Here is a 15896-nt window from a genome sequence, read left to right as displayed (position 1 = left end):
TTTTTATTTATCTTATCATAAATTTTATAATATCTTATCATTTTGCAATAAAAATCAATGAAAGTTAACAAATACTATTAGAAAAAAATATTCAAAGAAAAATTCATATATGTGTGTGCACTATAAAATTTGATCTATGTGACTAAATTAATTGATTAATAGAAAAAAAAAATTCTAATAGAAAGTCAACGACAATTGCCACTTCTATTATAAAATAATATATAAGAATATTTTAACAAAATATTTTTATATTAATTGTACACAGAGTGTTTTGAAAACGTTTAGATGAATAAAAAGATAACGGTACAAATAACTTTGTTTTCATTAAGATTCAAAATTATAGTATTGTTACCTGAAAATTTTAAATTCTCCCCAAAAAATTACTCAAACATACAAATTAATATAGGCTTTCAAAAAAATGAAAGCCTATATTAATCCGAAAACTGAGATACAGAAGTGCATAAGCCAAACAAAACAGTATCGTGTTTAAAATTTTTAATTTGAGTTTTTAATCCTGGAGTGAGCACATATTAAATTTGATCTTCAATTCTCCGAATTTATAAATCTCCGATTATATACAAAGCAGTCACGAAAAGTACCTACATATATAGAATGTTTTAAAAGTTAATGATTTCGAATTTCATATTTAATATATAAAATTATTTTTCTGTTACTAATTACCGCAAAACTGAACGGAATACTAATTAATAATTTGAATTTCATAAAAAAATATATTGAACAAAATTTATAAACTCCTCTACCAACCTCCTATACATTTTTGTTTAAAAGAGTTAATAAATGAGAATTTGAATTTAAGCCAAAGTTAATATTGTAGTATATGCTACATAAGAATGTGTAGTTTGGCATAGTACGCCTCGTGTATTCCTTTATACGTCATGGAATGTTAATTGGTTGCGGTTTTTTAAATTATTTGCGGTAGTTGAAAACAAGAGTTTTTTAGTGAACAACATTAAATTAATTTTTTTCAAATAGAATTTATAAATTAACAGTACGTGTCGAATTTTTCATAAGTTTATTATAAATTTTATCTGTTTCGGAATCAAAATTAGGAATCGAATTATATGATAAAATTGGGACCATTAAAACTAAATTCAAAGAGATCAACGGAACACAAAAATTGATTCAGACTTTAATAATAACTAAAGAGAAAATTTTTTCTTGTTTATCTTAATAAAAATTTATTCACAATACTGAGGGTTGCTTATCAAATTGAAAAAGGGAAAGTTTCTAATAAAATTAATAATCTTCAAATGACTCTCTTAAATTCTATTTATTGTTATATTAAAATCTCTCAAAAACACTCTTACTTTTAATATCAAATCAATTCTCATGAAATCGTCGTAGTGGCGAGATACTAATCAAAAAGCTATTTTATCAACTAAAAAAAATGAATACTCCAAAAATTTATACACTTACACTTCATTCAAATTTAATATAAACTGGCGGTAGTTTAACTTCTAATCAGATAAAACTGAAACAAAATTTTAAACGAAATGTGCATAAGAATAATATCATTAATCTTCGTACTTTTGCTTTGGTATGTGCCAGTGGGTCAATCAGCAAAAATTTTGGGATTATTTACATCACAGAGTAAATCTCATGTAATAATTCATATGTCAGTGGCAAGAGCACTAATCGAAAATGGACATAATTTAACAATTGTCACCACAATTGATTTGAACGAATCAAATAAAAATTTTCGTCATATTAAGGTTCCAGGAGAAAATGTAGAAAATATGATAAACAACGTAACACAAATGTCTACAATTGAAAAATTTATTAAATTTTTTTATATGTTTCGTAAACTAATGGGCAATTCAATAGTGGCTTTAAAGAGTACTGAAATGCAAAAACTGATGAAGGAAGAATCATTCGATTTAATTATTATAGGGTATTTTTTAAATGAGTATGAAATTGGAGTTGCAGCACATTTTAAATGTCCGGCCGTTATAATTTTTATGGGACAACCAATTTATAGTTTAAATAATTTAGTAGGAAATCCTGACGAAATTACACATATTCCACATCCAATTTGGGGTGAAACAACAAAATATATGGGCTTTTTTAGTAGAGTAGCCAACGCCTTTTGGTATTTCGTGGACAACTTATTATGGTGGACGATCCGAACAAGTTTTAACACATATTATAAGTACAACATATTTTGGTGTTTGAAATTCAAAAATACTTTTAATTTTTTTTATTTCAGAGAACTCTTTCCACCAGAAAAATATCCCTCATACGAAGAAGCATTAAAAAATGTGTCATTAATTTTAAGTAACTATCATTTTTCTCAGGGTCCAATTAGAGCCGATGTTCCCGCCGTGATACAAATAGGAGGTATTCAAATTGAAGAAAACCCAAAAAAATTACCAGAGGTATTTTGAAAATATATTATTACTTATGTACGTTTAATGAAAATTGACAAAAATATTATTTAAAATTCCCAGAAAATTCAAAAACACCTCGATAGCGCTGGGAAAGACGGAGCAATATTTTTCAGTTTAGGTTCAAATGTTCGTTCAGCTGATTTAGGTGCAAATGCTTCTACTGCCATATATAATGTTTTATCATCATTAAAGCAAAAAGTTGTTTGGAAATGGGAAACAGATGATTTACCAGGAAAATCGCAAAATATTTTATTTGAAAAATGGCTTCCACAAAATAGTGTTTTAGCACATCCTAACTTAAAATTATTTATTACACATGGTGGAAGAGGAAGTGTTGTTGAATCAGAATATTTTGGTGTACCAATGATCGGTTTACCAGTTTTTGGTGATCAATCAGCAAATGTTGATCAACTGGTTGAAGCTGGATATGGTCTTCGTTTAGATCATTCAGTATTAACAGAAGAGAATTTAAGGGATGCAATTAATAAAATACTTACAGATTCAAAATATAGTGAAAATATAAAACGGTTCAGAGATTTATTTCGTGATAGACCAATGACACCTAAAGAAAGTGCGGTTTATTGGGTGAATTATGTGTTGAGACATAAAGGAGCAAAAAATATGCAAAGTGCTGCCGTTCATATGCCATTTTATCAGTTGATGGGTTTGGATGTATTAGCGTTTATCGGGATTTTATTGTATGTGTGGCTCAAATTATCAATATTTACTTGCAAATTATTATGGAGAGCGTCCTGCTACGTTTTGTGTTGTAAATGTTTTAGAAAATTTCTTAAGGGGCGTGGAGAAGGTCATTTAAAAGCAAAGAACGAATAAAACCTAATGCATTCTTGTTACACTGATTCTATTTTGTTTTTAATTTTTTTGTCGGATAGCAGCAGATCTATCACAGCCAAATTACATGAAGCTAGAAATATAAATTCAGTATTTTTTGTTTTTTTTTTTTAAATATTTGTTGTATACTTTTCCGCCCCGAAGTACAAGTTAATAAAGTCATAGGGTGATTCAAAAAACGTATAGGTTGTGTTTTGCCAACAATAATAAAATTTTTTCTGTTTAAAGAATAATAACTGTAGAAAATGTTTTAAAAACATTTAGGGATCTATATTGATTTTATCACGGAGCTTAATATTACATTAATGTAGTTGATATTTGAATGCAGGGCGTTTATAATTGCGTTCAGAATAATAGTGAAATTGGAAAACTAGCATATGATTCATAAAGCTTAAAAATTTTATTAGAATTAACTTACTTCAATGTTACATTAGAGAAAAGATCACTGAAAGCTCTAGATCTAAAAATATGTCAAGGGATGTTCACAAGCTAAGAATGTTTCCTTAAATCAGCACTGTAACTAGAAAACTATTGTCAGCGTTTCTTATTTTCATTCCCAAAACATATTATAACTAATATCAACTTGTTTATCGCAAAACGCATACACTTAAGATAATCGCTCAAAAGCTATTTTATCAACATTATTAAAACAATTATTGGTTAAAAAAGCTACTTGCAAACTTAAAATATAAGTAGTTCTGTTTTAAAGGCATTTGTTGAAAAATTCAAATTTATTGCAGTTCAAATTTGTCTGCGAAGATAAGAACCCAGATAGAACGTTAACAATTTCACAAAAAAATGAATTTAAAAATAATACTTTTAATTTTTATGGGTTGCTTAATGCAAATACCATGGAGTGATTCAGCAAAAATTTTGGGATTATTTACATCACAGAGTAAATCTCATGCAATAATTCATATGTCAGTGGCAAGAGCACTAATCGAAAATGGACATAATTTAACAATTGTCACCACAATTGATTTGAACGAATCAAATAAAAATTTTCGACACATTAAAGTTCCGGGAACCGACATTCACAATTTAATAAAAAATATGACACAAATGAGTACGACTGAAAAATTTTTTCATTTCTTTCATTTGCTTAGCGAAATGATGGACAATTCAAGAGTGGCTTTACAAAGTGCAGAAATGCAAAAATTGATGAAGGAAGAGTCTTTTGATTTAGTGCTTTTGGGCTATTTTGTTAATGAATATGAAGTTGGTGTTGCAGCACATTTTAAATGTCCTACCATTATTAGTTGGATGGGGGAACCACTCTATGCGTTAAACAGTTTGGTAGGAAATCCCAATGAAATTTTGTCTATTCCTCATCCCGTGTGGGGAGGTATAGAGAAAAACATGGGTTTCTTTGGCAGAGTAAAGAATGTTTTCCTAGGTATTGTCGATCATATATTATGGCGGACAATACGTATGACTTATAAGAGTTATTATGTGTAAGTACATTTATAAACTTTCAAGTTTAAGCAACAAAATAATTTTTTAATTTTTTAATTTTAGAGAACTATTTCCACCAGAAAAATATCCCTCATACGAAGAAGCATTAAAAAATGTGTCATTAATTTTAAGTAACTATCATTTTTCTCAGGGTCCAATTAGAGCCGATGTTCCCGCCGTGATACAAATAGGAGGAATTCAAATTGAAGAAAACCCAAAAAAATTACCAGAGGTATTTTGAAAATATATTATTACTTATGTACGTTTAATGAAAATTGACAAAAATATTATTTAAAATTCCCAGAAAATTCAAAAACACCTCGATAGCGCTGGGAAAGACGGAGCAATATTTTTCAGTTTAGGTTCAAATGTTCGTTCAGCTGATTTAGGTGCAAATGCTTCTACTGCCATATATAATGTTTTATCATCATTAAAGCAAAAAGTTGTTTGGAAATGGGAAACAGATGATTTACCAGGAAAATCGAAAAATATTTTATTTGAAAAATGGCTTCCACAAAATAGTGTTTTAGCACATCCTAACTTAAAATTATTTATTACACATGGTGGAAGAGGAAGTGTTGTTGAATCAGAATATTTTGGTGTGCCAATGATCGGTTTACCAGTTTTTGGTGATCAATCAGCAAACGTTGATCAATTGGTTGAAGCTGGATATGGTCTTCGTTTAGATCATTCAGTATTAACAGAAGAGAATTTAAGGGATGCAATTAATAAAATATTTACAGATTCAAAATATAGTGAAAATATAAAACGATTCAGAGATTTATTTCGTGATAGACCAATGACACCTAAAGAAAGTGCGGTTTATTGGGTGAATTATGTGTTGAGACATAATGGAGCAAAACATATGCAAAGTGCTGCCGTTCATATGTCATTTTATCAGTTGATGGGTTTGGATGTATTAGCTTTTATCGGGATTTTATTGTATGTGTGGCTCAAATTAACAATATTTACTTGCAAATTATTATGGAGAGCGTCCTGCTACGTTTTGTGTTGTAAATGTTTTAGAAAATCTGGTGACAATAATAAAAAGGCTAAACTAAAACCTAAAAAGGAATAAAAGATTGTCAGGAATTTTTAAAATATTTTAAGTATTTTGGTTTTTAGTTAAATTGTAAATAATTAAACAAAGTGTAAATAAAATATACAAATTTGAAATTATTATAGAGTAAAATTTAAATTTTAATGTTGAGTAGTAGTAGGTACTTATTAAACAACAATTCGTAAAAATATTCTGTTTTGGATTGCTCAAATTTAGACAAAATTCTCGTTATCTTATCGAGGTATTAAATTATTAAATTTGCATCTTATCGTTTATATATAATTGAAAATCGATCTGAACATATTGGATTATTAAAAAAAATGTAATCAAATTATATTTCATAATAAAAATAAAAAAATGAGTAAAAATATTACAAGCAAGTTATGTAAGATCTTAGTAATAAATAAATAACAAGGCTATTCCAACACATTACGCAAAATCCCGGCGTTACAAAAACTAGGTCGCGGACAATACTTTTATTTCTCAGTCTTTTTATACCTGAGTATAACACAACTATAACACAATTAAAGTTTTGTTATTCATTTTTGTGTTGACAATATTGTCATTTCATATAAATAGATAAGAATTCTTCATATTAATTTTCGAACATTATAAAAACGTAGATTCATAAAAATTTTTAATGCGTAAATGGTGTTGGTTGATCTCGTAAGTGATAATTTCTAAAAAACCCGGCGCGTACTTCCAAAAAAACCCCCCGCGTAATAAAAAATACTTCGCTCAGTCACAATTGAGAGGAACATAGAGATAGAGAACAATATTTTCAATTTGCGCTACTGTTCTACCAGTAAGACAACTACAATTCAACAATGGAAAATAGAAAAACGTAACCATGGGTGCATTAAAAGCTCTGTGTTGCTTGAATTCTAAATTGAATTTTGATTTGATCTCATGTTTCGAAAATATTATTTTATACATAATATTCTTGAAAATTTCTTTGCAAATCCATACAAAGTAAATAAGTTGTATTCAACTGATAAATGTCATGGGAATATTACAAATGTTAATCTAGTTTATTTAGAATTAAAAATCAGTTCTAATATATAGAGAAATTCCCATGTTAAACTCATATTTGTATTAAAATACTATTGAAAACTTGTTTTATATACATACGTACACAATGTAAGACGTCACCAAATTTTAAAAAGCTTTTGGAAAAATTAAAAATCTTTAAGCTTTCTTAAATAAGATACAAAGTTTTAATTAAGCTTTCGCTCATTTTACTTTTCAATATTCTGGTCAATTTAATATAATGATGTCATGATTTTATCAAAGTGATTCCAACTGACGAAGTTTATTCGATGTCATTTAGGTTGCATAACATAAAATATTTATATTGCTTTCTCATTTCATTTAGCAAACAATAATTATATATAACTTTAATACAAATATGTTCTGTATATAACTCAGGTATACATATTAGGTTTGTTTATGCTTTTACAACTGAAATCGGACTAAAATAGAATAATATTAATACGTATAAGAGCTAAGCACATTAATTCAACGACTTTGTTTTTATTATTGATTCTACATTATTCTCTCTTATAGAAATAGAATTGAGAATTGAGATAATAACGATTAACAAGTTAACTTAACAATGTTTGGGTCTCACTCACGCATTTTATTTGTATAAAATTTTATTTGAGATGGAAAAAAAGCATTTAGTTTTTATTCGAATTTGTATAGTGATACACGAATAAATTTGCCGCAATATTTTTTTGTCATACATTTGTATGTATGTATATAAATAATTGAAGTGAAATAAATGTAAACAAAAAAATTAACTAAAATAATGAATTTCAAAGTAATTCTTATGGCAATAGCATTTTTAACAACTCAAATATCATTTAGTGAATCTGCAAATATTTTAGGATTATTTACATCACGTATTAAATCGCATGTAATAATTTATATGTCTGTAGCAAGAGCATTAATAGAACATGGACATAATCTTACAATCGTAACAACTGTAGATTTAGAGGATTCAAATTCAAATTATCGACATATAAAAGTTCCAGGATCAGATTATCAAAATATTATTGGAAAAATGGTTAATTTTACATTGACTCAAAGATTATTGAACACTTTCAATGTGTTTAGTATAATGATGGAAAATTCAAGAGTTGCTTTAAAGAGTTTGGAAATGAAAAATTTATTAAGTGAAAATTCATTTGATTTAATACTTTTGGGTTATTTTATGAATGAATATGAAATTGGTGTTGCAGCACATTTTAAATGTCCTGTTGTATTAGTTTGGATGATACAACCATATCAGCCAATTAATACTATTGTTGGCAATCCGAGTGAAATGATGTATATTCCGAATCCAGTATGGGTTGGAAAAATTGAAATGAATTTCTTTGGCAGAATGAAGAATGTTCTGTTTAGTCTTGTTGACAATGTTTTATATTGGAATTTGCGGAGAAAATATACAGAATACTATAAGTAATACCCATATATATACATACTTTATAATATAAAATTAAATATTTAATTTTTAAAACTAATTAATTTTCAGTGAACTATTTCCACCTGAAAAATATCCACCCTACGAGGAAACTTTAAAAAATATTTCATTAGTTTTAAGTAACTATCACTTTTCGCAAGGTCCGGTTAGAGCTGATGTTCCAGCAATAATACAAATTGGTGGAATTCAAATTGAAGAGAACACCAAACCGTTACCAGAGGTAAATATGTAATTTTATTATATTTTAATCTAAATTTATGCAGCCTGTCGTTTCTTTTATTGTAGGATATAAAAAATCATTTAGAAAATGCTGGCAAAAACGGTGCAATATTATTTAGTTTAGGATCAAATGTTAAATCAAATGATTTAAATCCAAATACTATCAATATTATTTTCAAAGTATTAACATCTTTGAAGCAAAATATTATATGGAAATGGGATTCTGGGCAAGTACCAGGAAATTCTAAAAATATATTATTTAAAAATTGGATTCCACAAAATGATATTTTAGCACATCCTAATTTAAAATTATTTATAACACATGGTGGTAAAGGAAGTGTTGTTGAATCAGAATATTTTGGTGTACCAATGATTGGTTTACCAATTTTCGGTGATCAAATATCAAATGTTGATGAATTTGTTGAAGTTGGTTATGGTTTACGTTTAGATTATAAAAGTTTATCAGAATTAGAATTAAAAAATGCGATTAATGAAATTCTACTAAACCCAAAATATAGTGAAAATATAAAAAATTTTAGTAAATTATTTCGTGATCGACCAATGACACCAAAAGAAACTGTTGTTTATTGGGTGAATTATGTACTAAGACATAATGGAGCAAAACATATGCAAAGTACAGCAGTTCATATGCCATTTTATCAGTTGATGGGTTTGGATGTACTAAGTTTTATCGGAATTGTACTTTACTTATTTTTGAAATTAATTAAATTCTTATGTAAATTATTATGGAAAATATTTTGTTATGTTCTATGTTGTAAATGTTTTGGAAGATCTGTTAAAAATTATGAGAGCAATCAATTAAAATCTAAAAAAGAAATTTGAAATATCATCAGGATTTACTTTAATCTAAAAATCATTTTGTTTATAGACCCACACAATTTAATTTTAAATACCTTAATAATATTAATAATTAAAGAATAAAAATAACAAAACCCACTGAACGTACTTCAAGAATACTTGGAATATAAATTTGGTCTATTTGAATTCACGATTTCAATTAACTACCTCCTTCAAAATTTCGAAATTCTGAACTCTATTTGTTGTTTTGTTATTGTTTTTTCTTTTAACATTTAATACAGAATATTTTCAAAAAATTTCCAAGAAAAAAGCAAAAATTTAACATCCTTGAATATAATTTTTTATCGCAGTGACATTTTATACTTAACGGAATTGTTGAATGACCCTTCCATCTTGATTTTACCGGGGGAAACCGCAACAAAAAAAATAAAACTTTATTATAAAATTTCCTGTTAACCTCAACTTGTTTTATTTTGTTTTGTTTGTTTCCATTTTTTAAGGTAAATTTTAAATATTTTTATTATTACTTTTGTTTTTTTTTCTGTGCTATCATTTACCAACACAAATACGCATACATATATACTTATATACTTTTACTATAGAGCTGTTAAATGCAAATATCCTTTTCAGTGAAGAAGAGAAAATTTTCAAGTGATAAAAGAAAAACCCATGTCAAGTGATTTTGAAGTTATGTACAAAAACTACCTATGCCAAACATAATACAAACCAAAAAATTTTATTATTACAACAATCAATACTATAAGGTACCAAAGTCAACTTCATTTTCATTACACACATACACTGAATTATTGCTATATTTATTTATGATATGTTGCTGTGTGTATTGTCAGAAAATATTGGTAATATAATGATAATATAATGTTGCTTTCATCTATAACACTGATGATGATAGCAATGAAGATTTTATATGATTATACGAGTATAATAAAAATAATAGTAATGATGAAATACACAATAATAATCACTTTCCTCTCTATGCGAACAATTCATATTATTTATGTAGTATAACAGGTACGAAAAATCATCGCAATGGAAACAAACAATAAAAAATAAAAATGGAGGACTATTCTGTTTGTATATATTCCCTCTTATATAAGTATAAAGAAAAAAAAAAATTTTCTGAATATGACAGCTAGGAAATTGCTTTTATTACACACGTGAGAGTCACTTTAAATAATTTTCAATTTTAATACAAAAATCTATATTATTTAACAGGTAAATATATGTATATGTGTATCATGAAGAAGGTCTTTCCGAATACATTGTATTTATTATACTTAAGCGAGCATTATTATCGTATATACACCAATGTATGTGAAATTATTGAAAATCGTGTAATTTCAGCATAATTTTATGAGCTAATGAATTAATTTTATTTATACTCTCTAAATAACACAATAAGAACGTCCATAAAGATGGAGATATAAAACCGACTTGGTATATCTGGCAAAGTAATTTTTAATGCTAAATAAATTTAATCATGGACTAGTTCACAGTCTCTAATTCTAAAGAACACCAGCTTTTAATATTACAGTTAATTATTAAAACGGATTAGGAAACGGAACGAGTTGACCAATATGATTGGTAAAAATCAAATTTATTAATTCCAAAGATAGAACTATAATCGCTTTCTATTTTTTCACATATATCGTAAAAAAATTTAATTTCTGAGATTTTGTATAGTACTAATAGGCCCAAATAGTAATTATTTTAATTTCCAAATTACAAACTGTTCTACATACCATAAACCAATATTGTTAACAACTTAGAAACCACTTAAATTTGACATATTATGAAATATATAAGATATAGATATAAGCACTAATAAATTAGAATATATTTAATTATTAAAACAGGAACATATCGTACATAACTTATAATTATGACATGAAAATTTTATTTTAAATTATAATGGTATTTAACGACACTTCATTTTCCCACATAATGTAAAATGTTATTGTAGAACTATACACACATATATATCTACCTATATTTCATTTATTATATTGTTTCTTTTTTCACTTTTTATACGCAACACAATTCTAATTGAGTAATTAACTTATGTATATAATAAGGTATATTAAAAATAGGAGGAACAAATGGACATTGTATTGTAATTATTAACGTAGTACTTATATAGTAAAAAAAAATTAAATTTCAGAAAACATGTAAATCCTTATTTTCTAACTTAATATTAAAAAAGAATATTATTTAAGAATTCCAATGTCTATGTACAGCCCAGTCTGGACAATATTTTAATTGAAAATATAAATAAGTAACAATTTCATTTATAATTAAATATACATATACACACATACATGCATATATATGCCATGGTATGAATTATGTTGTTAGTATATTGTTAGTATATATAGTCTCGTGTACATTCAGACCCTGTAAATACTATGTACACTTAATGTCCCTATAATATTACTAGTATATTCTTCATTATCCTCTCCTGTTCATGTACAATTAATGTAATAGAAATGTTTCATTTCCTCTTTAGGCTCTCTTCTTGATTGCTCTCTATTCTTTTCGCTTTTTCGATGTTTCATTTTAAAATTTTATAGTTAAAAAACACGCAAAGTTAACTGCTATTATTCAAATTATTTCGCTTTTAAATATAATAAGAAATTAATTTTGTTATTAAAATGGCTCGAATTCAATTCAATGAGTTCTAAAGTCAAAATTCTAGTAATAATGTATATTAATATCAGCAATTAATAAGCTCTAAGAACTCCAAAATGTCGAGCGCACTTATTCGATTAAATACACAATTTGACAGCTCTTTTTCTCTTTACTATCAGCGTTTCAATCAATGCAAATTGTTGAATAATACTAGTTCGACGAAAGGTTTCTACACGAAAATAAATAACTTAACAATTTTCCGGCGAGACTATCACTGCGGTTACAAATCCCGTCAAAAAATATTTCAATTGTAGGTGAGCCACTGCCTCGCACTTGCCGGGACATGAAATATGCACAAAGGTTTTTGCAAATAGTAAAAAATATATTTCGTACTTTAATATTAACAAATTCAAAAAATTATCTACATTCATACATATATAAACAATATTATAGAGACTATATATGTATGTACAAATTTGATGCATGTAAGAAAAGTTGTTGAATTTTAAAATTTAAATATAGTACAGCCAGGCGGCGCCGTTGTTACAAAATGAAAATTATGTAAAATTTTTTTTTTTTAAAAATTGCGTGTCTTTCCTTTCTTGTGATAATTATAATTTACACATTACTTGTTTTTGTCCAGCATTTACATGTACATACATAAAAATAATTTTCCCCAAAATTCTTTAAGAAAATTAAGTTATTATAAATATATGTATAAATTAGATGTACCCTACGTGCGAATAATCTTGGATGTAAAAACCGAATAAAACATGAGTTTTCACATTAAAATTGAAATTTGAATTTTATTAAATTCTCCAAAAAATATAAGAAAATAGTTAGGTATGTATTTATTCGTTTTGTACATCGACCTGTCAATGTTTGTGTCATGCTTGAATTACGAAAAATTTATATGTCCCTTATTAAATTTATGAATTCCTTCGATGATTTTTTCAAAACTAAAACTATCTGAGTTGTTTAGATAATTTAGTAAAATACGTGATTTTCTTCGTCAGTCAAAGTCGGCTTCACTACCAAAACTCCTATACTTATATTTAAACCGACTAGTTGACCATACAAAACCATACAAATTACAACAGCAGTTTTCTTGTGTAAGTACTAGGTTTTTTTCATGAGAAGTATATGATTGTTGAGAATTATAATTTACAAAGAAAAGTGCTTAGAATTTTTTAGATTTTCAGATCTTTAGAAGGTACGTCTTTTAAGACGTCTAGAAAAAATGTTAAAGGAAATTTTTTTGGTACACCTTGGTACAAAAAATTCGATCTTTTGTTAGTTGGTATTTTATCCCAACTTAAATTAATAACTAGATTAATAGTACTAGGAATAATTAGATTAACTTATGTTCATTCAATCGCGAATATTCATAAAAATATGAACAATCTTGTTGATTAACAACGCTTGGTATTTATAAGTACCTTAAGTACCACACATATTACCACACATTGAGCATACAATGCAAATACCACATGAATTTTATTATTTTTTTCTATATTTATTGTGTTATTTTTCAAAAACTTGTAAAAATTTCAAATAATAAGTTTTCACACTCTATATTATTAATGAAATTAAACTATAAATATAAAATATACTTATATAAAATAAATATTAAGACATTAATTTTATAAAACAAGGTAAAGTGTAAAGATTTTTTGATAATATTATATAAGAAACAAGCGATTACAGAAACGCGATCTTTGTTTTCAAGTAATTTAATTTTTAGACATGATTAATTTTAAATTTATATGCTTTACTCTATATAAGTTTATATGAAAATTTTATTAAATTTTATTGTATTGCATAAATATACATTATATATTATATGCCTTATATACACATACTTCTTATACATAAGGTGTTTTAAGTGTTTCAGTAGAATTTTTCCTTTGCGACAAATCATATTTTAATTTGCCCTGTTCTTAGAAAATCATCGATTTAAGTTATATAATTTGTTCAATTAATATACATATTTGTATACATATATATCAAGTCTATATTATTATACATATATACATAGATAATACACAGTTTGTTGTAGCATATTTATTATATAAAATTAAGGAAATCGTGAATGTTGTAAATCATGAATTAATCTGATTTATTACATACAATGTAATTTTGTTTAATAAATAATTTACTTATAACTAAATTATATTTTGTTACAGTCATTATAAATGAATATGTATATAAATTAATTAATATAATTATTACACAAAATAAAATAATGGTCATAAAACGGATTTCCATTGTCGTAAAACTTTTATACAAGATTTCAGTACTTTGTATAATAGTAAAATAATTGTTGGATACAATTGTGTGAAGATGTTGAATTGTTTCCTTCAAAATTTATGTTATTTCCTTTTCAAATCCTGTAAGATTATTATAGAAAGGAAATACAATAAAGCATTGAAAGGAATTACAATAAACTCCATGCAAGTTTGTATTACATCCTTTTTTTGAATTTAAAAAAATGACAAGCACAATTTTAAGAATAAATTAAAAAATGAAATTGAATTAAAAAATTCTTACCAAATCAAGACGTATGAAGATAACACAAATATAATTAAAATTTATTAAATTGGAAATGATCTGCATATTATCTTCAAATGTTACTACCGCCATTTTGTCATGAATATGACATGTAGACTACACTTTGAACGAATAAAAAATTTTAAATCTAATAAATGCGATATTTTCACTCTTCTTAATAATTTACTGCATTTCAAATATAAAACTCAATTATCTGTCATGTGTATGTTAAAAAAAAATTCACCAATTTCAAAGAACTTTTCTAATTTTTATTTCTAAACGCAAAAAAAAAACGGAAGGGATGTCCTTTTATTCATCCTTTTCTCTTAATTTTTATTTATTATAATAATTTCATATTTCATCTGTTTCAATTGTTGTCTATCTTCTATAATATTATAACATAAAAGTGACAAATTAACTTAAGAGTTAAACTTTTAAGTAAAATATATTTTTTCTAGAATTTCAGAGTTGCCATATATTAACAATTAATTTTGTTAAAAAAGTTTAAAAAAAAAAGAATGTTTGTTTTTAAATTCTAAGAATTTTTACGGTAGAGAAATTTGGAGAAAAGAGAATTTAGAAAATTTTATATTTGTTTTTTTTTTTATATAATTAAGACACACACATACATATATTTTGCACTTAAAGCCTCACATCAATAACTGCAAGCGTCATTAAAATTATGATAGGATATAAATAAATTTAGAGCAAAATTCATGTCATAGGGGTTGCAACCACTTCTAGTTCTTTAACGTGACAAATCGGTTTCGATACCCGATATTTATAAGAACATGTCAAAAACTTGGCTTTTTTCTACACCAAATTTCACTTATCAAAATCTAAATTTTAATTGTCATTAAAGAAATATACTCTTCTTCAAGTTTGTTAATTAGTTAGAGAGTGGAGGTGGTATTCTCAATGCTGCCAGCACTAGGTTAATAGTAGATCAATCGACATCCCTCCAGAAAACACTTTTAATGATTGAATCTATCCAAGTCCTTTCTGCAAATCAATCAAGAGTACACCCCAGGACTCCTTCAATTTATAAAATCGATTTCTCCCACCGTCTTCTCCTCTGCAAGAGAGGGGAACATTCAAAGAGCACGTGTTGTACGTCTTCTATGATTTCGACGTTTCAGCATGCCAGGTAAACATTCAATAAAGAAATGACCTGTGTTTTTGCCATCTTTCCCTGTTAACTGTTTCAAAGTGCCAATTTCAATACTGACCTGTAGATTTTCATGGTTCAACTAAAAATATGTTTGCAAGGTCTTGTATTTCAGTTATTAGCTGGATTACTTTTGAAGAAAATTTATATCTGTTATAAGCTTTATAAACGGTTTTCTTTATACACATGAAAATAGAATTATATTCCGGAATTCAATCTAATTATCTTCTG

At 26.5% G+C, this 15896-nt stretch overlaps 2 protein-coding genes across 2 annotated transcripts; both read left to right on the top strand.

Moving 5' to 3' along the window:
• Nucleotides 1-1460: 1460 nt before the first annotated feature.
• On the top strand, nt 1461-3393 carry LOC129607298 (UDP-glycosyltransferase UGT5-like). The gene is made up of 3 exons (XM_055518200.1): nt 1461-2170; nt 2228-2396; nt 2469-3393. The coding sequence occupies exons 1-3, from the start codon at nt 1515-1517 to the stop codon at nt 3240-3242; spliced, it is 1599 nt and encodes a 532-aa protein (XP_055374175.1). The 5' UTR covers nt 1461-1514; the 3' UTR covers nt 3243-3393.
• A 589-nt stretch (nt 3394-3982) lies between these two features.
• Nucleotides 3983-9322, top strand: LOC129607507 (uncharacterized). The gene is made up of 6 exons (XM_055518536.1): nt 3983-4714; nt 4779-4947; nt 5020-5792; nt 7594-8238; nt 8312-8480; nt 8546-9322. The coding sequence occupies exons 1-6, from the start codon at nt 4059-4061 to the stop codon at nt 9320-9322; spliced, it is 3189 nt and encodes a 1062-aa protein (XP_055374511.1). The 5' UTR covers nt 3983-4058.
• Nucleotides 9323-15896: the final 6574 nt, after the last annotated feature.

This window comes from Condylostylus longicornis, unplaced genomic scaffold (assembly GCF_029603195.1).
Source record: "Condylostylus longicornis isolate FDR11 unplaced genomic scaffold, ASM2960319v2 ptg000027l, whole genome shotgun sequence".
Taxonomy (NCBI): domain Eukaryota; kingdom Metazoa; phylum Arthropoda; class Insecta; order Diptera; family Dolichopodidae; genus Condylostylus; species Condylostylus longicornis.
The sequence above is the reverse complement of the archived record's forward strand: the minus strand, read 5'-3'. Positions and strand labels throughout refer to the sequence as shown.

What these genes read in the sequence shown, in the direction of transcription:
- LOC129607298 (XM_055518200.1), top strand. Translation starts at nt 1,515, where the DNA reads ATGTGCATAAGAATAATATCATTAATCTTCGTACTTTTGCTTTGGTAT. An exon ending in AGTTTTAACACATATTATAA is followed by an intron (nt 2,171 to 2,227) that starts GTACAACATATT and finishes TTTTTATTTCAG; the next exon opens with AGAACTCTTTCCACCAGAAA. An exon ending in ACCCAAAAAAATTACCAGAG is followed by an intron (nt 2,397 to 2,468) that starts GTATTTTGAAAA and finishes TAAAATTCCCAG; the next exon opens with AAAATTCAAAAACACCTCGA.
- LOC129607507 (XM_055518536.1), top strand. Translation starts at nt 4,059, where the DNA reads ATGAATTTAAAAATAATACTTTTAATTTTTATGGGTTGCTTAATGCAA. An exon ending in ACTTATAAGAGTTATTATGT is followed by an intron (nt 4,715 to 4,778) that starts GTAAGTACATTT and finishes TTTTAATTTTAG; the next exon opens with AGAACTATTTCCACCAGAAA. An exon ending in ACCCAAAAAAATTACCAGAG is followed by an intron (nt 4,948 to 5,019) that starts GTATTTTGAAAA and finishes TAAAATTCCCAG; the next exon opens with AAAATTCAAAAACACCTCGA.